Here is a 25,700-nt window from a genome sequence, read left to right as displayed (position 1 = left end):
CTCTCTCTCTCTCTCTCTCTCTCTCTCTCTCTCTCTCTCTCTCTCTCTCTCTCTCTGTTCCTCTCTTTTTCTCTGCCTCTTCTTGACTCCCTCTTCCGCCATCGATCGCGCCCGATCTAGAGCCCCGAAAGGAATATGTGTGTGCGAGAGAGGCATTGCACGGCCTGGATCTCACTCATCTTATTCTCTACTGACGCTTGACAACCGGTCACGTTTTCCAACAATCCGGCGATGTACTCCAATCGATACGTGTAAACGCACGTGTGATACACGGAAAAAAAGGTTTGGTTGAATTAACCAAATACCTGGTCGAATATGAACGATCCAGAAATTCCGATTGAAGTAACTCGAATTCTGTTTAAGTTAACAAGATTTTTGGTTGGGTTAAACAGAATTCGGGTTACTTCAATCGGAATTTCTGGATCGTTCATATCCGACCAGATATTTGGTTAATTCAACCAAATCTTTTCTCCCGTGTATAATATCACGTAATCGCGATATATTTGTTTCCTCTCTAAAGCCTTTTCCAAGCCCGGCTCGTTAACCTCGAACGAAGAAACTGGACGACTATCGACGACTCGACCAGTTATCGCGCAATTTTTCACGTAGTGAGAGGGTCGCGCGTAATCCATGATCCTTTCTGCGATCGAAAGATAAATTTCCTATTTCGATCTAGTGACCCAAGTCATCGGTGAATTATGGTCGTTATACAGGATCATTTTCTCGTGCGTGTAGATATCCGTACAGCAGGAAATCGATTATGTTGCGCGCGTATTCACGCTGATAAAATCAGTTGAATTGGACGATTCTGCGATCGACAGAAATAGAGACAAGAAACTGTATCGTATAGTTGTATGATTTCATGCAACGGCTCACCGGTATCGGTGCATTGACGAAGATACAGATCACTTCAAATGAATATTACAAAATCCGTCGTGGAAGGATTTACGTATGACGAAAGAGAAACTCGCGTTTTCGATATGATGGCGAAAATAACTGAACGTAACGTTATTGATCAAGAGAGCGCTCCGTTTTTGAGAAAATAACATTGTTATACATTAACAAAGAACATTAGGCAACTCAAAAATTCAAAAAAAAATTCTGAAACTTTCTGTGCGAGTAGTTCATCCGTAATACAAAACTATTTTTTGTTTATGCGAAATTACAGTTTTAGGAAGTGAAACACTCTTTTCAAAAAAATCGGTTTTTTTTTTCTTTTAAAGCGAATATCGTCAAAACTATAAAAGATAAAAAAAATTTTCCAAAATGAAAATTGAATGATTTCAAGAGTACTTTAGAACTATAATAAAAAATTGTTTCAAAAATAGGGGTGAGGTTGGGGGTATACAATAAATAAACAATTAAAAAAATTTTTTTTATTATAGTTCTAAAGTACTCTTGAAATCATTCAATTTTCACTTGAAAAATTTTTTCTATCTCTTATAGTTTCGACAATTCGCTTCAAAAGAAAAAAACCGATTTTTTTCAAAGGGATGTTTCAATATTCGAAACTATAAGAGATAGGGAAAATTTTCCAAAGTGAAAATTGAATGATTTTAATAATACTTTAGAACTATAATAACAATTTTTTAAAAAATAGGAGTGGGGTTGGGAGTATACAATAAATAAACAATTTAAACAAAATTGTTTATTATAGTTCTAGAGTACTCTTGAAATCATCCAATTTTCACTTAAAAAATTTTTCCTATCTCTTATAGTTTCGAATATTGAAACATCCCTTTGAAAAAAACCGATTTTTTTCAAAGGGATGTTTCACCCCCTAAAACTGTAATTTCGCACAAACCAAAAATAGTTTTATGTTACGGTTGAACTACTCTACTTGTACACAAAGTTTCAGAATTTTTAGAATTTTTGAGTTACCTAATGTTCCTTGTAAGTCGCAATTATTCTATTATCGTTTATTGGAATCGCACCGATGCTTCTAATGAGCGTTTGAAACCGCTCGTGCATGCTTCCGAATGTTGAGATTATATTGTATTCAGCTTAGATTAAAGTATCGTTTTACATTGTTTAAGCATGGTCTCCGTAGTTAAAATATCAATATTACACGATCGGTCGGTTCAGCATAGGTTCCTTCGTTTTACCAGCTACTCCTATGCACGTCACAGTCATGATTACACGGCTCTTGTGAGAACAAAGAAAACTAATTTTTTATTTATTGCTTACAATTACATTGTTCTGAAATTACTTCAATTAATAAGACTCAATGTACGACCTAGAATTCCGAGACGATTTCCTTGTTTTTAAGTCCATATCATACACTGTACGGTATTTACTTCAGCAACAGTCTCTGTATAATTGCAAATTCGTTCTCTGACTTTTTAGACTTTTTTCATATTATCATCTGCTATCATCTGCATCATTATTCTCTAAGGATATTATTATTATTATTATGCATCGAAATTTTCTGCATCCGCATGGAGCGATGAATGAAAGGCGATCCCACCTACGCGCGGTGCGATAGAGAACAGGGCGGTAGTGAGATATCAATTATCACGTCCGGTTATTGCATCGTTCCTCTTTACATCCCGCGCCCGCTCGAATCCCGCATTGGCGCCGACACGGACGCCAATATGGACGCCAATATGGACGTCGAAAGAATTCGATGTAAGAGTCTCATTTTTATTTGCAACAAAAATTATATCGCACTATCTTGGCCTTATATCGTTATATTTTCGAGACGGTGGCGACTAATTTCATCTCATCGATAACAATGCGATCAGCGGTCAATGCAATGGACCGAGCAGACTTTCTCAAGTGGCCGATTCATTTAGTTGATTAATTAACAATCCAACGATAATCAATCGCGACGGTTCTCGGTAGCTGCGATTCTTTCGATGAATAACTGCTTTCTGCCTGAACACACCTGCTGCCAAAATAGGCTTTATCTTCGTAAATAGCCGAGATTAAGACGTATTTCGGAATCGAGCGATTAAAGCGAGAAACGAGCCCGCGAATCTTTAAAGGATGATCGATAACAATTACGCAGAGTTCCATTTAGATTCAGCAAGGCGAAATATCCGCCTTTATACCGGATATTACCGTCGCCTACGGTAATTTTGACAAATTTTCCTAGCAGCTAGCGTTGGAGGAGAGAGGACGAAAGAGGATAGACGACGTATGTTTGGCAAGAAGAAGAATCTATGATGATTGATTATTGCGCGTTTCTTGCGAAATAAATGATACTTGAATAAGGCTGCTTATAGTATAGTCAATAATTGATTTGCCGAGTGGTCGCGAAGAAAGTTCTTTCCATTTGCAGAGCGCGATAAGATCGATAATTCTCGAGTTCTGAAAGTATGCGTAAAAGTGCGAAAACGCCTCAAATCAAAGTTCTCTTGTTTTCGTTGTATAAACTGGTGATTATCGTTCACGTTCGTATTCGCGCGGGAGTATATCGTGCGATTAACGTCGCGAATCGACCTAACCTACGTACGACGTGAGAGAGAGAGGGTAAATAACCTGTAGCGGTTGCCGTCCATTCCTGTTTCTGATATATTTACGACCGAGCGGTGATTTAGGATCCTTCTTTCATCCGCCGACTCATACGTAGCCATTGGCTATACGCAGTCACTCCCAACTTGTTCTCTCTCCTTTCTTCCCTCCAACATTTCACAACCCGCATACGCTTGCAACGGTAGCGTCCATCGAGATTGCGTGTTTTACGCAAGGGCCGATACACATACACATACATGTATGATCTCAGTTGTCGAGAGTGTGAGTCCTCTTAGCGCATCTCTGTCGGCGCTTATCAGGATGACGTGTACTTCGACGTAAACAATGTTAAACATTTCTCTTCCGCGATTGTTTTCTTGCGCAATAATTAGTTTGCGATAAAAATTCAAAGTACGAACTAGTCGCGACGAAGGAACGTAGTCGAAATCCCGATGGTCGTACAGGAATGCGAAACAAAATGGATCTCCCCGAAACATTCCGAAACATTCCGAGAAAATCTAGCTGTAAATTCGACTGAAAGATCTCTTGCCTCGGAACGTGACATCTATAGAACGAACGACTCCACATCCTCGAGAAGCAAGCTGTCTCGGCGTACCTGAACCATTGTTTAAGGGGCTCCGGAATCTTCCGTGCAACCAAGGAAACGAAAGGAAAAACGTCTCTCCGTAAAAGCACGGTTGTTTCACATTGTTTCACACGTTCCCAACCGGTTGATTCGATAACGCTTATCAGCGCGACAACGATTTCCCGTGACAATATTACCTCGCCGCTCAATATCGCTAAAGATACAATTGCGGAGCGTGTAAATATAAATCCATCCCTTCCCTCTCTCTCTCTCTCTCTCTCTCTCTCTCTCTCTTTCTTTCTCATTTTCTCCAAAGGTGTATATATAGTCGTAGTTCAAGAAGCTCGTGGTAAACCGCGATTAAACGCATCGCGACTAGTCGCGAAAGAAGCGCAATGAACATTTCCGTCGTTGCAATATTCGGAATCAATATCTCCCTCGAAGGAAATATCGAACGTGAATTTGTAACTTACCCCCTCCCCTCTCTCTCTCTCTCTCTCTCTCTCTATTTCTCTTTCTCTCTTTCTCTTTTCTCTTCTCAAATTAGGACATTCGACATATTAGTTATTATCTCGTATCTATCGTCGGAACTCGTCGGATACTTTGATAATACAAGTCGAGTTCTCGCGACACGCACAACATGTTGTACGTATTTGTCACGAGCACATTCCGCGTCGAGAAGACTTTATCAGCGATTGCACGGAACGATACCGAGGCGCGAATCTCGTCGCGCGATGCGCGCCTCGCCGATGACGGCAATGATTCATCGTTATTCGGCAGAGTCACTTGCAAATAAGACGATAAGAGAAAGATTGCGTATTACCGCGAGTCCCGCCGTTGATAAGATTTCGGTCCCGCTCTAATCGCTCATTTTTTGTCGTTATTTAGCGTCGTGAGCGAATACACGTAAACAGACTGGTCGTATTTCTGTTCGAATACGTACTCGCACGAATTTACGGCCCGAATGATACGAAAATTACGCTAGGATGCGACTGCTTTTGCGATCAAAAAGCTTCATGAGGCCACGTTGTGACACAGTGTGGCGGCGTAAGCAGACCTTTGACTTTAAACGCTGAACGTGACGACGCCATGATAAGGAAGTGCGCAAAAGCCACGTTTGAATCGATTTGAATGAATTTGTATAAGCGTGAAATTTACGTGCAAACCCAGTTGCTACTTATACTCAGGTAAAGTCGACATTCCGCATACACGATACGGAAAGACGTATAAAATCAATATAAAAAGTTAAAGATTAATTCGCGCACGCGGATTGAGATATCAAAGCGAATTACCCAATTTCAACAATCATAAGTGAGCGGTATCTCTTTCGATAGGAATCGGCGAGTCAGGTTGACACATTCGCTGGTACACATACATATACATGCCTATAACCAAGGAAATTCCCTCTCTGTCCTGCTCATCGCCCCCTTTTTGATCCCTTAACCTGCTCATCCTCGAAGCCACGAGGAAACCCCTCGAGAGACTATCCCCGATAGCATTGACGTCTTACACTTTTCCCAACGATTTACGGTTTTCCTAACTCGATGTAAGATCCAAGGAACGCAACGAAATAATCGCGAGTAGACTTTCGAGTAGCACTTTTCTTTTTGTTGAGTTTCCCGGGCTTCAGTTTTTTTCCATGATAAACACAAAATCATAATCTTGTTGAGGTGCGCTCGCGATAAGTCAAACACCGCTACTTTTGCGACTGTGTCGATACTATATCAAGTCGCTAATGAAATTCGACGTCGCTAAAGATACATCGACGTTGGATAAACGGATAAACTCAGTACATATTGGTGTTTAGAGGAGGACGACATTTATCCGCGAGGAGAAGAAGCATCAGAATTTGCGCAGAGAACCACTATCATTTCTGTACAATCAATAGCTCGACTCTCAGGTCGTGCTGAACGTCCGCGGCAAGTTCGCGAGCGACACGAAGGGACGCGGCCGGGACACCTCGACGTCGTTGCGCGCCGAGGGTGAGCGAGCGTCCAGAAAATAAAGGCGAATAAAGAAGTATGAGAGTGAAGGAGTACGAACGCGCCAGGAACGGCCGAGGACGACGACGCCTCCGAGCGACGCGTAGCTTTTTATAGCGAGGCCGCAGCACGGCGCGGATAACGGCGAGCTTAACCACCGGGTCGTCCGTAAAATATTCAGGTAACGTCCTACCTATCGTACCTATTTTCGCCCCGGCACCGTTCTCGACGTGCGCGCGTCCCACTTCTTCCGGGGAACCCGTTCGACTCGACCAAACGATCCTCTCTCGCCATATACCGTGTGCCAGGGTAATTGGACGAGCGAGTGACAACCTGACGGGTGACAACCGCGACACGCTTGTAACCGGCCGACAGGTGAGAGCATTCCGACGAGAGGCGCGAGTATGATTCGCGAAAGTGAGAGAGAGAGAGAGAGAGAGAGAGAGAGAGAGAGAGAGAGAGAGAGAGAGAAAGAGACCAAATTAATCACACCTTGTCGTTAGCTAGATACGATTGGGTTATGTTTGAACGGATATTTTCAATATGAGTTATTCGCGTTTCACGATATTGCTACTGAATTGTTTTGTAGGGAAAGATGGCGATATTATCCGCGTAGTATTCGACTCAATATGTCTGGAAATATATGATATACACCGTGTAGCTTGATATTTTCCGTGTACTTTATTATTCCGCACTTGGCTGCTCTATCGTGGCATTTCGGATACGCACTAGCATTCGCGGAAATATTGTTGCGTCCGCGCCTTCCATCGATTTATATCGATAGTCTTGGTGTTGACAAGATCCTGGACAAGCAAACAGCGCATTCCCTGTGACAACGAGTCAATGAAAAAAAGAAACGAAAGAGAGTCGCACATGGACTATCGGGCCGAGATGACATGCGAGGCGAATCAAAGCACGAGATTGTGACTGATAGTGCGAGAATATTTGTAAAAAAATAGTAGTCTATTAAACGTTTCATTTCTCTAAACGCGTTTCTTGAACTTTGAATTTACTAATGTCATATTTTCACTTCTGTTTAAAGAATTATTATTACTGTACCGAACGCGAAATTCCAATTTCTCGCCTGTCAATATTACACCGTTTCGTTTCATTGCAACTTAATCCTTTCCTTTTATATTATGTATAAGATATAGGATGTTACAAGACATGCCAGTGTATGTGTACAGGTAGATTAAGTTAAACTGAATAAAAAATTCCTCTACCATTTTTCAAATCACGTAAAATTTTGAGATATTAATGAAAAAAGATTGGCAAACCAGTGCGTGCGATGTCGTGAAATAAAATAGACATATATATATATATATATATATATATATATATATATATATATATATATATAGTGCAGATAGCGATAAGTGCAAATTAATTCCAATCGTTTCAGTATAATCCGATTAGCGCGGACCGAAACGGCGCTACCAACAACCCAAGCGATCAAAGAAAATGTAACAGATAATCGGATGACGTCAGTTCTCTGTCTTATCACGTTCTCCGTTCCAGACATTCGCCGCGATTTTATATTGATGAAATCAACGAATCTCCGAGCTGCATCGAGTGAGAAAAATATTTTCCGCGATATATGTATGTATATATGTATACGAATGCGAACGTGCAAAGGATTATTAATGAGCAGCACAATATCGCTCTTTTTCGACGTAACAGCATCGGTCGCGTTTTCCCGGTCGTAATTTCGCGACTACGAACGCATCCGCGGTTTCTCTCGTTATCTCGATACGCTCGCCGATAAAAATCGCTGATCGCCGATTAACGTGCTCGTCGTTAACGCGCTTCGTTTAATCGACACGTACTCGCGCAACGAGAGAAACGTCACCAAACTTTCTCCAAAGATATGAGACGACTACACCGTCGTTGCGTTCATTATATATCGATGCTGCATCATACGCGCGCTAAAGGACGGCATTGACGCAACTCATGCTACTGACACGGACGTAGATGAGTAAGAAAACAGCGTCGCAGGGCTACCGTTAATAAGCGTGATTTACGTTCGGGGAGGGGGACAATTTTTAAACGTGGTAGTGCATGAGTGAATAATCACAGGTAAGATTGAGATCAGTTGTACGGCATCGCTCGTATAATCTACGTTATTTTCAGGTCGCGCGAGTTTGCTTACGTAAGTGCATAATGTGTCATTCCGGTTTAAACCGCTGAGTTTGCGACGAATCAAAGAGCCAAGAAATATCCCAAGAATGCGCGGTATTCAGATGTAGCGATTGCAACCCGTTCGCTCAGTAAACGGAGACTCGTCAGTGATTTTTCGTCAGTGATTCCCGAGAATACAAGAACGGATAAGAAGCCGCGAATATTTCGACGTTTACTCATAGCGCGCCGCCGGGTCGACTTAATCTCACGTGGCGAAACGATAAATCACGATTTCCCGTATCGAAGACAGAGTTTCCCTGATCTCCGTATCAGGGCCGCGACTCCGTTCTCTCCGGCTGACCGCGAAATTATATCTAAGAGCGCGCGAATCATTTAATCCGACCGGCGAGAGATACACTCGCGCTTCTCGGAACAGCAGATCAACAAAAAAGTGTTCGATGGCAAGCCGACGATTTGCGTCATAATCGCGCGCGACCCTGGACGACACGTGCCTTTCGCGCGCGCGCGTGTCATGCCACGAAATCCGAAGGGAGAATCACTCGGCTGACGTATCGCGTGATTACGCATCCCCCCCACCCCATATAATATCGCGTCTCTTCTCTCGAAGAAGACGGAATTTCTCCCGGAGGATGAAGTTCTCTGTGCGACAGGAAAGAAAATAACAGTGCGACGCACAGCACTAAAAATTCGTTCCGTATCGCGATAAGATAACGCAGAGGAGATTAACGGCCGGTAATATTAACTTGAATCGGCCGAATAAGCGGAGAATCCCCGGAGAAACGTTCGAGACGAATGAGTCAACCAAATGGACAAACAAACAGTCTCCCGACAGCAGCAACTCTTTTCAGTATTCATCTTCTTGTGCGTAAACGTGCAAAATCAAGTCAATGGCCTCTCTTTCATTGAGGAAAGTCGAAACAGCGAAAACAGCGCGGGGGGGAGGTGTGAGGAGATGTTGAGTGACGATAGTTCGATTGGCGGATCTTACAGATAAGATGAAAAAGCGATTGCATCTAGAGTACATTGCTTGTTTCATACGTGTAGTCTCACGCCGACACGAAGGGGCGTCAGTTCGACGGCAGCGAGAAATTACGAGTTGGTTTACTTTAGATAAGATTACGGCCTCATTGTTTACGTGTTATCGTTGTAACTACATGACGAAGGTACGCGCGATCGTGACACTGTGATTCGCTCGTTCATGCGGTTATTAAATGTAACTTAATACTCGATGCACCGTTAAGGGCTGAGCACAATAGAAGGAGTAAGGAACAGAGAATCGAGAAGAGAGAACAGGAAACAGAGAATAGAGAACAGTTCAATATTAAAACATGAAACCTAAAATGGCGTTATTTCTTGTTTTCAGTATTCCTTATTCCTTATTCTCTGTTCCTTATTCCTTTTATTGTGCTCAGTCTCTGAAGAGCCGGACGACACGCAATTTTCGCTCAACGATACATTCAACGTTTATTTCTTCCCATGACAGATCCCTATCGCGTTCGACTCAGCGATATTTTTGTTCGACTTTACCGCTATAAAAAAGGAAGAAAAAAGAAATAAAAATTACAGGCTGTAACTCATTACTTTATTAGAGCTCGATCGGAGCATCGTCCATCGAGCATAAAGTAATCTCAAGTAACATGGCGCGTACGAGCTCTCATTCGCTCGGTCGACTCCTCTCGTTAAATTGCTTTTTATCTCCGGCGCGTCGACCGCGACTAATTAAACCGCGGGAGCTAATCACTGAGGCTGAGGCATGAAACTGCGGCTGAACGCGTCTAGCATTTCGCAATGCGATAACGCATCCTCGTTGGACATTGCAGAGTTACGGTAACGATCTAAGGCTGAGTGCACATCGTGCGACTGCCAGGAGAAGCAAGCGATGAGAAACTATTCGAATTCCGAGGAACGGAGAAGCTCAACATTCGCCCATTTTCTTCGCGAAAGCACAATGGAGGCACATAATTATCTTCTATGATGAGTAAAATAGCCTTGATTCACAGCGAAAACATACCTTCAGTATACATACAAAAAGTATACGCAAATGAAACAGAAAAAAGAAGAAAGAAAAAGCTAAAAATGAGAGAAGAGAACGTTCACATTGGCGGTTATAATGAGGAGACTACACTGAAAAAAAAGATTACGACGATTTGATAATAATTATTCATTCTGTTATAAGTATTAAATTTTAGTACCTATAATACAGGCTGGACAATTATTACCAAATCGTCGTAATCTTTTTTTTCAGTATATATGTATTGACAGAAGAATACTTAAACTTTTTTTTTAAGCGAACAAGGGCGTGAAATAATAATCTTAATCTACAAATATAATCCTACACGTAGATATCACAGTTGTGTGCCTGGATATGATTGTTAAATGATAAATTGTTACACTGAAAAAAAAGTCTGGTAATACTTACCAAAGCCATTTGGTTGTGCGTTTTAGCATACTATTTGATAAATAGTTACCAATATGGTAAATAGTTACCAAATGTGACCATACTTCCCAAATTTTTGTAATAATTACAAAATAGTTAGTAACATTAATTTTCATATAGTCATATTTACCTCTTATATTTAGTTGATACTATTTCACTAAATTTAGTAACTATAACACAAGCTGGATAATTATTACCAGAAATTTGTCTCAGTGTAACAAAATTATTGCTAAAAATAGAGAGGTGAATCATCAAGGATGTAATGAAAATAAATCAAGTCTATGCCTGTAATAAATAACAAAGCTTAGAAGTAATTTGCTTCAACTCACCGTTCGGTGCCGTTCTCGCATGCATTTGGAGAGTGAGCAAGCAAGTATTCTGACGGCGCGGGCGGTCGTGTACCTGGCGTGGACAAAATAGGCGCTTGTTATTGCACGATTTATTACAGGGAGCATGATCAATCCGACGAAATGGCATTAACGCTCGCGCGCTTGATATGGGCCTGGAAATGAGTTCTCGCTAAAGAACGCGAAAACACGTTCCACCCACGCGACGAGATTGTGACGCGCGAGCGTGATACGGAGAGACGCGGGAAAAAGGGAACGAATGTAGGAGCGAGGATACGAGATTCAACAAGTGCGGCGGGTGAGTCACCGAGGGGGACTCTCGGGCGCGGGAATAAAATATTGGACGCATCTGACCCGCGACCAGCATAAGGAAAAAATGTAGGAGGAGGTGTGTGATTCACCATCGGGCGCGAACTGAAAAATCAAGACCCTGAGCCGCAAACACCGAAAGGCAAATAAAGATACATCTTGAGAGAGACACCACGCGCGCTGATAGCGACGCATCGGCCGACATCTCGACGCGCGACGAACGACTTTATCGTCGTTCTCCGTAGAAAGAAAAGCGACAATGCATCGCGAAAGGAAAGGATCCTGTTGTCGCACTCAGACGCGTCGCCGTGATTGATGCAAAATCTCTCATGCCTTCGCAAATCGAGATTATATTGCGGGATACGAATGTGTAAATAAAAAAAAAGAGACGCAGCTTCGATACCAACCTAGTTGCTACGACATCGTGGAATATCGAAAGCGACGAGTCAGACTTTATCAGTAACGAACGAAGCCGGATTTTCGACTAATACCACAAATGCGACGAAAGAGAGAGAAATGGAACGATTGCATTCCGACGCATGAAGCGCCGTTAAAGCGGTCTTCGGTGCAGCATGACGATGCGCTTCTGGCTTGCGATAGAGTTGCACGCAAGTGACAACGAATACACAGGGTGTCCTGCCATACTTTCACTTCCGTTTCTATTTTAGAAACTAAGCTCGAAAGAATGACAGCTATCTCGACGCAATAACAATATGAACTTTTACTCTCGGAATGTTTTAGAGACCAAACATTCCGGAAGCTGTACCTAGACATTAGACCAAACATGTTTTAGAGGCTCAAAGAAGAGACGGCGCTTTCGATTATTCGCAATTTCTTCATTCTTTACACATCTTTATTAATTATTCTTTCATCTTCATTTCGCAGGCTAGACGTCACTTCTTCATCATTCGCATTCTCCAATTGGAATAGGAGTGTCTTTCTCTCGGCGCAAGGCAGCCGCTTTCTGCCGATATTCCCTGAATTACATCGCCGTGACCGACAGGTGCGCGCAACGTGTGGAGTGAGAGAGAAAAAGAGAGAGAGAGAAAATGCGTTCTCCACCTGCGTCCTCACACTTCGAGCTTCGCCGGCATAAACGTGCCACGCTTAAACCATATAGATTTCGCCTAACGTTGCGCATCGACGTAAACGGTAGCACTCGTCGACCGCTTACGTAAGAACGAGCCGAACGGCAGCGAGGAAGCTCGCCTTATCTTGGCTCGCGTCAAGAGTCCAGACACGACGTCGGCCACACTCTTAATACGAACATTCCGACGACAACGGGAATTCCGCGAATATTTCCATCTCGCCGAGAAAGCACCATCAGGCGCGGCGTGCCTCCCGTCGGCTCTTCCGTTTGGTCTGTTGAGTCTGGATAAACCCGTACGTGAAAATGCCTCAGAACGTGTATACCAAACTGTCGAAATCCTTAGTGATTACATACGAAACTCAAAATATGAAATTTGCAAAGGTGTGACAGATTGATCAAATTCCCGATGATTAATGTTATAGCTCGTTATTCATAGCTTGCAACGTAATATCGATAATTGGAAAGAGCGAGCAGTTGGTTGACACTATAGTTGGATGAATACCGAAATTTAACGCGAGAGTGACAAGGAGTAAAGATTTTCAATTACATTCCCTAAAACTCCCTTTAAACTTTGCACTAATATCAAGTTCCAAGAGATTGGCTTATTATTTGAAAAAATACATGGGAAATATAAACAAATCATTCCGATTACTTGCATTCAATTTTCCTGGAATAATGATTGATATAAAACTGACATTTTCTGTGCAACAACTTAATATCAAGGTTGACGATATCATATCTGGTCGAAATATGATCGTTGAATACGAAATGTTGCGCAATCCGCGAAGTTTGAAATAATAAAACTTTTATATGTGTGTCGCAAACATTTATTCTTTTATAAAACTATATTTTCATTATTAAAGGATAACGAATAGGCAAGTGAGAGTCAGCGCTGATGTGCGAACATCTTTTTATTTTTAAATGAAAATTGTAAACGTTTCAGTCCTAACAATTTGAACTTTCTTCAGTACAATTAATATTATAGTATAAATCCAACGATGCTAATGACACTTGCCTATTCGTTATCCTTTAATATTGTTATTTAGAGATTTATCAATTTCTGTATTATATTTTCTTTTACAATACGACATCCCCAAATACTCTCGAGCAAAAATTGAAATGAGTCTCTGTACTAGTGAATATTATTTTACATCAATAGAATAAATTTTGAAAAAAATTATCACATATATTTCGACTTTTAGCGACATTGTTGCCTGTCGGCATTTTATAACCGCGCAAAAGACTGAATTTATATATATACATATATATATATATATATATATATATATATATATCGCATCCCTGTTTCAATAGTGCCATATCCTTAAAAATTTCAAAATTCATTTTTTTTGCCCAACGTATACATTATGACGATGCCTACAAGGTGTAAAAGTGCCATATCAATAATTCTAATAAATTCCATGTGAGGCGCCATGTGTCATTATTACGATTAACTATTTCGCATTACATGCAACAAGAATTTCTTAGAATTTCACACTAAATGTCACATCACTAATTGGTAAAGCCAACTTCAATCTATATGTATACCGAATTTGGTAAGCCTAAGTTGTAAAGTTGCTAACCAAAAAAATATTACGTTCACACAAAATTTCATTTTGGCTCTCCTGTAAAATTAAAATTTTCGAGGTTATGGCACTATTGAAACAGGGGTGCGATATATATATATGTATATATATATATATATATATATATATATATATATATATATATGTATGTATGTATGTATATATAAATAAATATATATATATATATATATATATATGTATATCAGTTTTACATAAATTCCCTTTATTATTTGTTCGCGCGCCTCAACTCTATTGATCTGTCGACAATATACAGAGCTAGAGAATCAAAAGCTCTCCATTTGATTTTCAAAGCAGCAGTGCGTACCGAAGAGACACGCGCGGTATCGGAAATGCCGTGACGTCGACGGCGACATTTCGATGAATCGGCACGACCGATAAATCCAAGCGGCGGCGACTTTTCCGCCAGCTTTGACCTCTTGCATGCGCGTGCGATCCTCGCCTCGGTGATCGGATTTCTGCTGCGCCTGCCGCTCGTTTCACAATATTATTGTCGCGTCGCTGTTTGTCAAGCACGTGCTGTAACCAATACTCAGCGAAACGATTCGCGATGCAAATCAATTCAGTAGTTTCCTTTTTTAAGCAAACTAGACGAAAATTCACTCGACACGACCTAAGAACGTTAAAGTTGTATCGAAACAAGAAAAAGTGAGACATTATCCGGGTGTAACGAAAGATAAATATCGAGTCGACGTTGCTGTCCGACGAACATAGTGTCGAGCATCCATCAGCAACACGTCCCTCCCCGCATGCTCCGCGTTCGCGGCCGAGTAGTCGCGATCGAGGCGTTAATGGAATCCTCGCGGCACGGTTAACACAGTGACCTTAAGTAAAACGTCCTCGCTCGCTGTTGCGCCTTTGACCCTCTCGTCGCAACAACGCGAGCTACGCTCGTTCCCTCCGACGCAGAGAACAAGAGGAGAGACGTGTAAATCGCGAAGACTCCAACTACCAGAGTGTATTTTCACGCGTTCGCTCTCGTATGTACGCTATTTGATACATGTAAAGAATATATATGGGGTAGTAGCACGACCCGTTGCTAGATCACGTGTTCAGGTCGATGGACTTTATTTCGCCCGATTGTCAATGTTTTCTAAGTGAATGAAAAACAATGGCATTGATTCGTGCCAATGACATGTTTACGCATGATAAAGGCAGGAAGAGATAACGATGCAGGATTCGAGGACACGCTACGTTAAAATCAGAAAAAATAGAGTAAAATAACAAATTACAAATTGCATGAGAAAGTGAGAGTTGAGCGAAGTTTTGCACATGCTCAAATATACGACGAGCTGACTAGAAGATTCTATGGGACTGAAACGATAAATGAAAACTGTCGGCCCTGCGCAGGCATTCGAGCTTTTCCGTCTCTCTCTCTTTCTCTCTCTCTCTCACACACACTCTCTCTCTCTCTCTCTTTCTCTCTTATTCTCCGTCACGATACTAGAACACGCAGGAGGCGCGAGCGACCCATTCTTATGCGTGGTGGATGCGTGTGCGTGACTGCCATGTGACGAGGCGGATTCTAGTGTGCCCCGGTGGATTGGAGTTCCATGGAGAGACGCGTGCGAGTAATGCGAGTGAAGAAGGAACAGGACGGAAACAGAGAAGGAGCGAGTAGGAGAAACCGATGGCACGTCAGCGGGAAAGGAGTGGAGGACAAACGCGGTGGGGCAGTTCGTGGAATGTCCCGTCGTCTCGGGCGAACAACAGTCCGGCTCCTCCGGAACTCCGATGGAGAACAGGCTCGGTTCTTGCGGCACGACTGGTTGTTGCTCGCTCGCCGCCTGCTGCCCGGTTTGCCCGACTTGCGCATTGCCTTGGCTCAACTTACGTCGCCGGTTCGACAATCAACGGTCGAGGCCTTCCTTCCCTCCATCGGCTCCTACTCTACACCGGCCACCGCGAAGACGAGGCGCGCAATATACTGCAACACAGTGTTTCCTAAAGCGACTCGCTGTCTGCGCGCGTTTTACCCTGGGACTCTTGCTCAAAATTATATAACATCGCCAAAATATTTATTTTTTCGTCTAATAGACGTGCCTTACAACGTGCCTTCTTTCAAACGCGCCTCATCCTTACTGTCGCTTGAAAAGACCCCTTCGCGTTGATGAAGCCCCAAAAACCCGGCCGATCAACGCCCCGTAATGATTCTACCAATTTGTAGAGATAACACCGCGTTTCGTTATTCCGTCACGCCCATCTCACGAGAGAACGCTGCAGAATCATCGATTATCGAAGTGGGCCAGAAATGCAACCGGGTCAAGTCCACTTTTGGCAAAAATTCGACTCGCTACAAATTTTTGTCTAGATACGTGTGTGAAAATTTCGTCCGTGCGTTATACTTTTCTTGGCGTTTCCCCGTATAGCTACGTCTCTTCAATTAACGAAAGTAACTTGTTGCACACGCGATATCGCGCAGTCGACCGTGCGTGTACGTGAGCGCGTGGACGGTGTTGCGTTTCAGATACGATCGATGAATGTTCGCAATGTGTGGCAAAGACTCTTTCATGTTCCGCACAGCGGAATCGTTAATTATACCTCCGCCCGATTGTCCTTGAATGACGGATCGCTCATACCGACATATTAACCGCTAATTGCAACGGAGGTCGAACAAAAATTTGCAGATGGTGTCGCCGCGGTGTATTGACTGGTAAAATTATTCCGTTTCTAAATACGATTGATAAAAATATTGAACAAAAAAGCGACAATTTCTTTAGAAAGCAAAACTGAAACACAGACTCAAGTGGACATAAAGGCAGCAAAGTATTCATATTTGTAAAGAATTTCGAGATGATCGATTCGGAAGTATGGAATTTTATGGCAATTCCTTAAATTCGAATAAGTATACGCATTGTTTTCTTTCAAATCGGTCCTCGTTGGGAAAGAAGTCCCTTCCCTTCTACGCCTATACACCGAGGTCAATTCCCCGAAGGCCGTCCTTCCGGGACTGGCAGGCTGGCGTGAGAACAAGGTTGCACGTATATGGTAGATAACAGCGGAATCATTCCCGATGGAAGAAGAAACGATTGAGACGTGACGACACGGAGAGGAGAACTTTGTCTACCCTTGGCTGTGTTGACGATTCAGAATAGATAAAGAGGACTAGCGAAAATCCCCCCTTCGTCTGGGGAAGCGCTCTTCTATTTTCACAACTTTATTTATAGCGTTCTGTTTGGGTTCTTCGCCAAAGACCACCAACATCTAAGAAAACTCCTTCTAATCCGTCCACATGTTGGCTACCGATCGTGGAATAGGATACAACGACGATTAAAATTGGAGGTCCACTACAGTGGACTAGTCTCGATGTTTGAATGGGGCTTCGAGAAGAGACGGCGAGAACGGAACGTTTCACAAACAGGTAACGATATAGCGCAATGCGCGCTGGGAACAGGTTGGGCTAGACTAGACGCGAGACTGTAGATGTGAGTGAATCGAGAATTGTGAATTAATCAGGAAGCAAGAGAGAGAGAGAGAGAGAGAGAGAGAGAGAGAGAGTAGCGCACTCTAGCTCAGCTCGAGATTCAAACGAGCTCGCGAACGTGGTTTATTTATTTTCGTTTCACATGCAAGAGCGCAATGCCGACTCGAGCGAGGCGCTTGGCCGACCGACTCAGCGGTACGCCCGAGCTCGAACTCTCACCCGAACGATCGTCCACGATGGGTAACGAAAGAAAAAGGAAACGCATGAAACTTTTGACGTATAAACGTGCGTCTCGATGCTCGCGTCAATTCACAGCAGATTTTCAATTTCACGTGTGTGCGGTGTCGTAGGCGACAAGGCCACGGTTAAAACCCTCATTATCGTCATCCAATATGACGTGTACGCGCCGATTCTCTCTCTTTCTGGCGCACATATATGTAAAAGCGCGCAGGGCATATCTACGTCCCTGAGGAGAGCCTCGTGCCGTGCCTGGGCTCGCTCTCGCTCTCGCTCTAGCGGCCGTCACGGGCTCTCTCGTATTTGCTCACCCCGCCACTGCCGTCCCTTCATCCGCCGCTGCCTATCCCCTATCCAGATCCGCACACCAATCCCCCACTACGACCGCGGACGTCCCTCGGTGCGCGTTCGATACACGGAATCGCCTCGTGGTTCTCGGAAGGCAGTAGACTATCGTCAGCCACGCCAGACGGCGCACCGCTCGCACGCTCTCTCTCTCGTCGCGTATATTCGCTCACTGGCTCACCCGCTGCTGCCCTTCTCTCTCTCACTCACTCACTCGTCCGTGCGTCCTCTCTTCTCCTTTCCTTTCCCCTCCGCCCCCTTTCCTACCCTCACGCCACGTCTCTTCGCGCCACTCCATACGCTCTGTCTCGCAGCGCGGCTGCGGAGCCAGATACACGAACTCGCCAGTTACGCAACAATAACAACGCCGTGAGGAGCGTGTGTAGCGTGCGCGTGCACCGCAACGCAACGCAACGCGACACCGTGGGGCCGCGCGTTTGCATCCGACCGTCGCGGGGAATCACTTGTTGACAGCGGACGAACCCGTGCACGAATATCGTAGGAAAAATCTCTTCAGGAAAAAAAAAGGAGAGAGGAAGTAGGAACGATTGTTATCGTCGTCGTTATTCCCGCGCGCGAATTCCGACTCCGGCGAGGACGCGTGAAAGTACGTGAACGTACACGCGACTCGGGAGGAAATCGCGTGAGCAGAGAGGAACCCGATGCGATTTCGATCGCCCGATGTTGCACGCGCGAAAGCGTGACTTTGGACGTTCACCATTTCGCGAGAATAATCTGTGGAATTGACACGCGGTGCGCGATCGAGAAGAAAGTTTGAGTGTCCCGTTCTCGCGAAGCAGTATCTACTGAGAGCGACGATCGATGCGCAAGATCGATGACGAGAATCGAGAAATCTCGCAAGACCGAGTCGACACTCGCCTTCTCTGTCGATCAATGAATGGAGTAGTAGTTTTGAAGTGCCACGCGGCGTAGCACGAGCGACACCACGAGGTCCAGCAAGAGAAGCACGGATCGATCGCGGATCATCGGAAACTCGAGTCAGAATGGTACAGGAATCATTATGCCGGCAACATAGTGCTCTGTAAACCACGACGAGAGGTGATCGAGCAAGAGTGAAAGAATCTCGGTATATGATCGTCGAGAGTATTTGTCAACGAATGCAAAGCTCGATCAAAGGTGTCGAGGAATTGTCATTTATTCGATCCATAACGAGATTGTTGCATCGTATCGAAAATAAACGATGCGATAAATCTCAAGTCGCTACTACCGATCTCGACAAGGTCCCGAGAAGCGCGCGAGGTGTGCGAATGCCCACTCGCGACGCACGACGCGTTTAGGCGCCAATGACGTCACCGGTCGAGTGAGGCCGCCGCCGCCGCCACCGCTGCTGCCGTCGCCGTCGCCGTCGCCGCCGCTGCCGCCGCCGTCGCCGCTGCTGCTGCTGTCAGGGGAATTCGCGGTCGGGTTTCTCGCGCGCGCAGTGCGTTTACGCGCGCCGAGACATCCGGGCACGGCACGGCTGACAAGGCGCTACGCTCTCTGCCGTGATCGCGCTAACGATGCTGGTGGTAGTGGTGACCGCGCGGTAGTAGCAACGCGCGCGCGGCACATTCGGTATCGGTGTCGCCGTTGTGTGAAGTCGTGTGGTGGTATGCAGCGGTGTGTGGTTTGCTCGTCGTTGTGGTGGGGGTAAGAAGACCCCGTGGAATCGTTGCGCGGTGGCCGATTACACTTTTCTATGTATGTCGCTCGGCGGGCAATGACTAACTGCGCGAGTGGGTTAGAGAGAGACATCATCGACAGAGTAATTTTGGTGTTGTCATCGTCGTCGTCGTCGTTATACACATCAACGTCGGTCGGATGAGATTTGCATAGCAAACAGATTGACGCGCTTACAAGTGGATAACGAGAAGTGGAATCGGCGCGTTCCCTTCTGTAGTGCAAGACCTCGCGCGAGCGCCTGTGCGTTCTCTCTTCCCGTTCTGTATGCGTACGCGACTACGCGTACCTACGCGTCTGTGTGTGGCTGAGCATGTGAATATCACTTCGCATATATGTGTACGGCTGGCTCGCGGAGCAAAGAAAGAAGAGAGAGAGAGAGAGAGAGAGAGATAGATAGAGAGTACACGGACGAGGCAAGTGCAGAGCTTAAAATAGAAGAGTGACTTCGGCTTAAGTACGCGGTGGGAGGACGAGCGAGTAAAGTGAAACGGAGAGAGGGTGGATATGTTCACTCCTCCCCGGCCGTCTTCCCCTTCCTCCGCGTCGTGCTTCTGTGATACGTTCGAATTCTACGCTTCTCCGTGGGTGACCCGTGTCGAAGGGAGTAGCGAGAGGAACAACGAAGCTCGAGAGAACGACCAGAGTATACACATGTAGACACACACACATAAAGTATATTATACATATATATCGTGGCGGAGTGCGTGTTCTCTGTGATAATCGCATATAAAGTGCATATTGCAGTGGTAGACGCGAGAGAGTAATCCCTCTCTTTTTCTCTCTCGCGACTTTTTTCGCCCGACATCGCCGTATCGTCGACAAGGGAGGAGAGAAGGTTCGTCGATCCTCAACAGAGGCAGAGATCGCGCTGGTACTCGCGCACTCGCCTGCCGTTGAAGAAGAGGCGTCGTCTCGCTCTCTGTCCCACGCGATGGATCGTGACTCGCGTTCGTATTCCTGCGGAGGCTGTAAGAGGACCGCCGCCGAGAGCCGAGCTATGCCGATGGAGTAACAAGTGAGCGGCGAAGCGGCGTTGCCATGACGACAGGTGAACCACCAGCCTCTCCGCGTACCCCGCACGTTTCACCTTCTCTCTCTCTCTCTCTCTCTCTCTCTCTCTGCTTCTACACTGCCTGGCTACCAACCCCCCTCCCCCTCCTCTCGTGTCCCGCCGCCGCTCTCCGCGCGGTATGTTTGTCCCTCTTTTCCTCTGACCCCGTATACTCGCGAGATATGATGCGACAACAGTACCTCGATATCTCTTTCTCTCTCTCTCTCTCGTTCTTGCTCGATCTTTCTTCTTCTCACTTTCTCGCGCGTTGCGGCCACGCTCTCCGATCCGTCCCCTTCCACGTTCACCACTTCGTTCCTCTCCTACGTTCCTCCCTCTCAGAGCTCGCCACTTCGTTTTCCTTTTTCGGTCGCTCCCTTCCTTCCCTGCGGTCTCATCGTCTCGACACCGACGTGTTTTCGTGATACTCGGAAGGCAGAATGCGGTTATGAGAGAGAAGGAAAAAGACAGAGAGAGAAGAGATTCGAGTCCGCTTCGGCCAGTTTTGTACATTGTGAGTCGCGCGTAATGATCGCGTTATAAAAATTTACGAGGGATTCTGAGATCGTTATATGTCGAGTTTGTCCGTGTCAACTGCTGTTGATTCTTCTGCGTGCTCTTCTCCCGCTTTCGTTTTTACGAACGTCGCAGTGGTGACGTCCTCTCGAGATTCACAAAAATCTGACATCTCTTAAATTATTGCCGACAATATTTACTCGATCACTGATAACATTTGTCAACGAAACGAATCGTCCAGTCAACGGAGAGCGGATCGAAGAAGATTACGCTCTTACAAAGTTGCATGAAATAGACATCATTTTGAAAGAACGCAAATAGACCTTTGGCCACCGATTGGCCAGTACAATTTCTCCCTCTTTCCCAAATTGTTCGCGCTAAACATTGTTGCGCACGATCCAGTTTTTGTCCTGACCGATCAAAGAGTGTGCTCCACGCGTAATTGACGCCGCGGGATTCTTTATTCGTGTACACAAGATGATGCACCGCATGTAAATTAATACTTGTCGATGCTTTGTAATATCGGGGTATATCGTTGGCCATTCACGGTGTAATCGGTCGCAATCGCCGGCCTGTAGTCAAGCTCGTTGGTAGAGCGGAGTTGAACGACGCCGTTTTAGCATGCTTAGCGCGTAGGCCACGCGATATTCCAAGTACGCTCGGCTATTTTCATGCTACGCTAAGAAGCACGAGGAGCGAACGTACAAGTGCGCGCGCGCAATGTCTATAGCGGCGTGACACGACGACGAAGTGGTAACGGCGGTCTCTCCGCGTCGCACCATGCCGTATTAAGTCGGAATCGGCCAAGCCAAGTGGGATCGTCAGAATTTCTCTCAGTTTGTCGTCTATTCGTGGAAGGGACTCTCCGACCAGAGTTACAAGGCTTGCTTCGAACCACAACGATTCCGCGCTTGTAGATATTTTTACGAAGAAGAATAGAGCTGCACGAATGTGTGCTCTTACGTTGCGCGCGTTCCAAGAGATTCCTTCCCTTCCCGTCTCGTTCCGTCCAAATCGTGCGATCTACAACGTGTGCTTTCTTTTTTTAACTCGAGAAACATAGGACACTCTTTTCGCACTTGTCCCTAACCTATACGAGTAGAAAGAGATGGGATCAAAGATAAATAATTAAGCCTAAAGATTCTTTGAGTTATACACTATGTAGATTCTTTGAGACATACGCTAGGAACTTGTCGGCTGTTTTGTACGCACGCAAAAACGATAATAGAAGCATACGAAACAAATTTAAAAAAGACGTAAAACTAAGGAGATTTGGAAACTTAGTCGAAGGTTCGGGACTTAGTCGAGTGACATAGGACCGATTGTTCCAACCTCTTGGTGAGCTACCTGACAGTTAAATTATAACTGTCTTCGTTTCTTCTTCAAATTGGACAAAGACAGACACATGATTTAGGCAGCTTACCAAGAAGTTGGAATAATCGGCTCATAATCACAAAGTAATCTCAAAACAACATGTCTTTCCTGATATTTTTATATTAACGAGAAAACGTAAGAAAAACATGGATATTTATGGACATATACTGCTCCCAATTAATTTATTTCTGAAAATGGAGCATACTTGTAATTTAACATCGGTAATATTAATTTTTCTAAAATTATATATGATGAGACATCCATGTTTTGCAATGCGAATGCGTACGAGTTGAAATAGCTCGCGGAAAACAGCACCAGAACGAAACAACGATATTTACTTTATTCGCTACCTAAATTTACTTTAACTGCCAGTGAACTCGTAAATTCAGCGAACTTTATTACGCTCGCACTACGACACTATGAATCCATTACGGTCTTGTAATAAGCTTAAAAGGATTGTACGACACTCGTCATTCCAAACAGACGTTCTTTTCAGCTCTTAATCATACCGTATGTAATCTCTCGAATTTGGCTCCTTTATCGAATGATATCAGTAGCATAATGTTAGGTGCTTGCAAAAATTCGTATGATATTAGAGCCATTTTTATTTATTAATAACAATGAGATGATGCATAATATTTTAATTAAACCCATTGCTATCAATAACCTTTTACCGTTTTTCGGGCAATGGTTTGATCCCGCGGCGATAAAATGACTCGCATCTTTTGAGGCAATCGATTCACCGACCCATTTTCGCACTTTCTCAGCATTTTGGAGTATCACATAAATTATGCTGCACCCATCTGCTTAGATGAAAATCAGATGGAATGATATCTGAAGAGTACGCTGAATGTGGCAGGACTTCCCAATTTAACTCGTCAACGTCTCTTTAGCCGCAACATATGGCTTGGCAACATATCGCAAAGCAGAATGATTTTGTGCCAATCGCAACTATTTAAGGATATTTTTCCTTGGCTTGGTTTAAGCGGCATAATTGTTGACTGTTTGCCCAGGTGGTAATAGTTCATAGTAAAGCAAAATTCTTTTGGATATATAGGAGAACTTTGAATGATCGTGGATGTTGACGGTTGGCTGGGATCAATTCATGACTTTTTGCGTTTAGGATTGTCAAAATACATCCACTCTTCATCACTCGTAACTTTTTTCTGCATGGCAAGCAATGAGAGACAGATGGTAAGCCGGTTTGCAATTACACTTGCAGAGATTTCATGGGAAAATATATTTTCACAGAACGCAATGGAAAAGATCCAAAAGGAAGGAAGATGATTTTGTGTAAAAATATATATAATTTTCTGAAAACACATAAAGTGTGGATCATTAATGCCTCCAGATAGGTCCAACGCAAGATTTTACTTGTCCAGTGATTGACTTTTTAATTCATATTTTTGTTCTGGATACCGAATTCATGAAAGAATCCACCAATTGGATATTCTCTCAATTACATGTGTGTACATGCATACTCGTAGCTAGTATCTCTTGCACTTTGCGTGAACAAAATTGTCAATCATCAAATCACATCTCCCACTGTTCACAACTTTCGTTGAACGTGCGAATTGTTTTCGTGATTTTTCGTTGTGGTTTGCTTCAAATACAATTTCTATAGCGCATTCCAGAAGAACATGCGTAATTTGTCCGTCACGTAATGTCCACACGTCGTCACGCCAGCTGTTCTCATATACTAATACGGAATCGAGATAGATCGTATACATCAGCGAAAAATACTTTTCGCAAAATCTAATAATTTCACGTTTCTACATTATCGCCATCTTATCGCAGTTACATTACCGGATTAATTTTACCATGTAAAAAAAAATCGATAATAAATTTAACTCACGAAAGAAACGCTTCCAACAGTGTTTTATCGCCCGTCACATATACTGAAAAGTATTGATATAAAAGTTTGTATAAGGTCACAAATAGATGACTGTAGTAGCGACTTAATAACTGTTTTTCTTCAAATTGCTTCTTAGTTTTTAAATATTAGTCATAATTGAGAAGAATTGATAATTGTTGACAATTCATAATTTCGAACAAAACGTTAAATTTAATGCAATTAAAGATGGAACTGGATGAAGCTTACCACTATATGTTTTACCATTTTAATCGAGGTGAAACTGCTACAATAACTGAAAAATTTATATATGAGATAATATCATGTTCACTGCGAGAAATGGTTTAACAATAGTGATTATAACGTCGACAAGTCACGTTCTGTTCGTCCAAATGAGATGAAGAACAACGAATTGGAAGCATTGTTCAACGAAAACTCGGCTCAAACGTTAAAAGAAACAGCTGATGAATCCATAGTATTCCGCTATTTGAACGCAATAGGAAAAGAAAAGGAAGGAAGATGATTTTCTGTGAAAATACATAATATGTATTTTCACAGAACGAAAATGTTAAATGTCACCCGCATGCTCGATTGATAATCTTCTGCGAATTAGCAATTCATAGAGTCGTTTTATAGTATTTACAATGAGACGACAATGGAACACGACGAAGAATTCTGTATTGAATTTGCTGCGTGCGTCATAGTTGCGCACGAAAGCGACCATCGGTGATAACGACGCTCGTCAGTGATAGAATCTAATTAAACGAATCGGAAAGTAAATATGAAATCATCTTGTCTACATACATGAGTACACCGCGTCACTAGAATGACTCGATTAATACGTTATTTACTTCCGACCGACAGATGGATCAATTAATTTGTTGATCCACGCTGTGGAAAATCACGAAAAAGAACGACACACAAAAGCTGGACAGTGAGCATGCGATCTAAACTTATTGTACTCCAGTGAGTGTTAATCTTTTCGCGAGAACGTGATCGTTAAGCCTTGCCCTGCCAAGATAATCGGGAAGGGGGAGGGGGAGGGGAGAGCGGGTAACAGCAAATATGCATCGCCCGTATTATCGGTTCAATAGACGCAAAGCGTTCTCTCTTTCGGTGGGGTATTTCGCGGATACCACGCGGCCGTGAACGTCCTAGGGCGCGTGCAGACGCACGCGGGGTGCGTGACCCAATCACCCGTTCACTGGCAGCGCCGCGCGCGAACGGCGTGAATTCACCGCATCGAGTCTTCTCCACCGAGGCGCGTT

The 25,700-nt window shown here is 44.0% G+C and overlaps 1 protein-coding gene across 3 annotated transcripts in view; it reads left to right on the top strand.

Moving 5' to 3' along the window:
- The first annotated feature begins 18,237 nt into the window (after window positions 1-18,237).
- The window catches only part of LOC116849757, a 23,907-nt gene continuing 16,444 nt past the window's right edge, over window positions 18,238-25,700 (top strand). For all 3 annotated transcript variants that reach the window (XM_032827231.1, XM_032827233.1, XM_032827230.1), the window contains exon 1: window positions 18,238-20,687. In XM_032827231.1, the coding sequence (XP_032683122.1) occupies window positions 20,678-20,687 (10 nt within the window). In that variant the 5' untranslated portion in view covers window positions 18,238-20,677. The remainder of the gene's footprint in view (window positions 20,688-25,700) is intronic.

The sequence above is a fragment of the Odontomachus brunneus genome, unplaced genomic scaffold (genome assembly GCF_010583005.1).
Source record: "Odontomachus brunneus isolate Ranch 3 - 2012 unplaced genomic scaffold, Obru_v1 Obru_scaffold_126, whole genome shotgun sequence".
Taxonomy (NCBI): domain Eukaryota; kingdom Metazoa; phylum Arthropoda; class Insecta; order Hymenoptera; family Formicidae; genus Odontomachus; species Odontomachus brunneus.
This window is presented reverse-complemented; position numbering and strand designations above follow the sequence as displayed.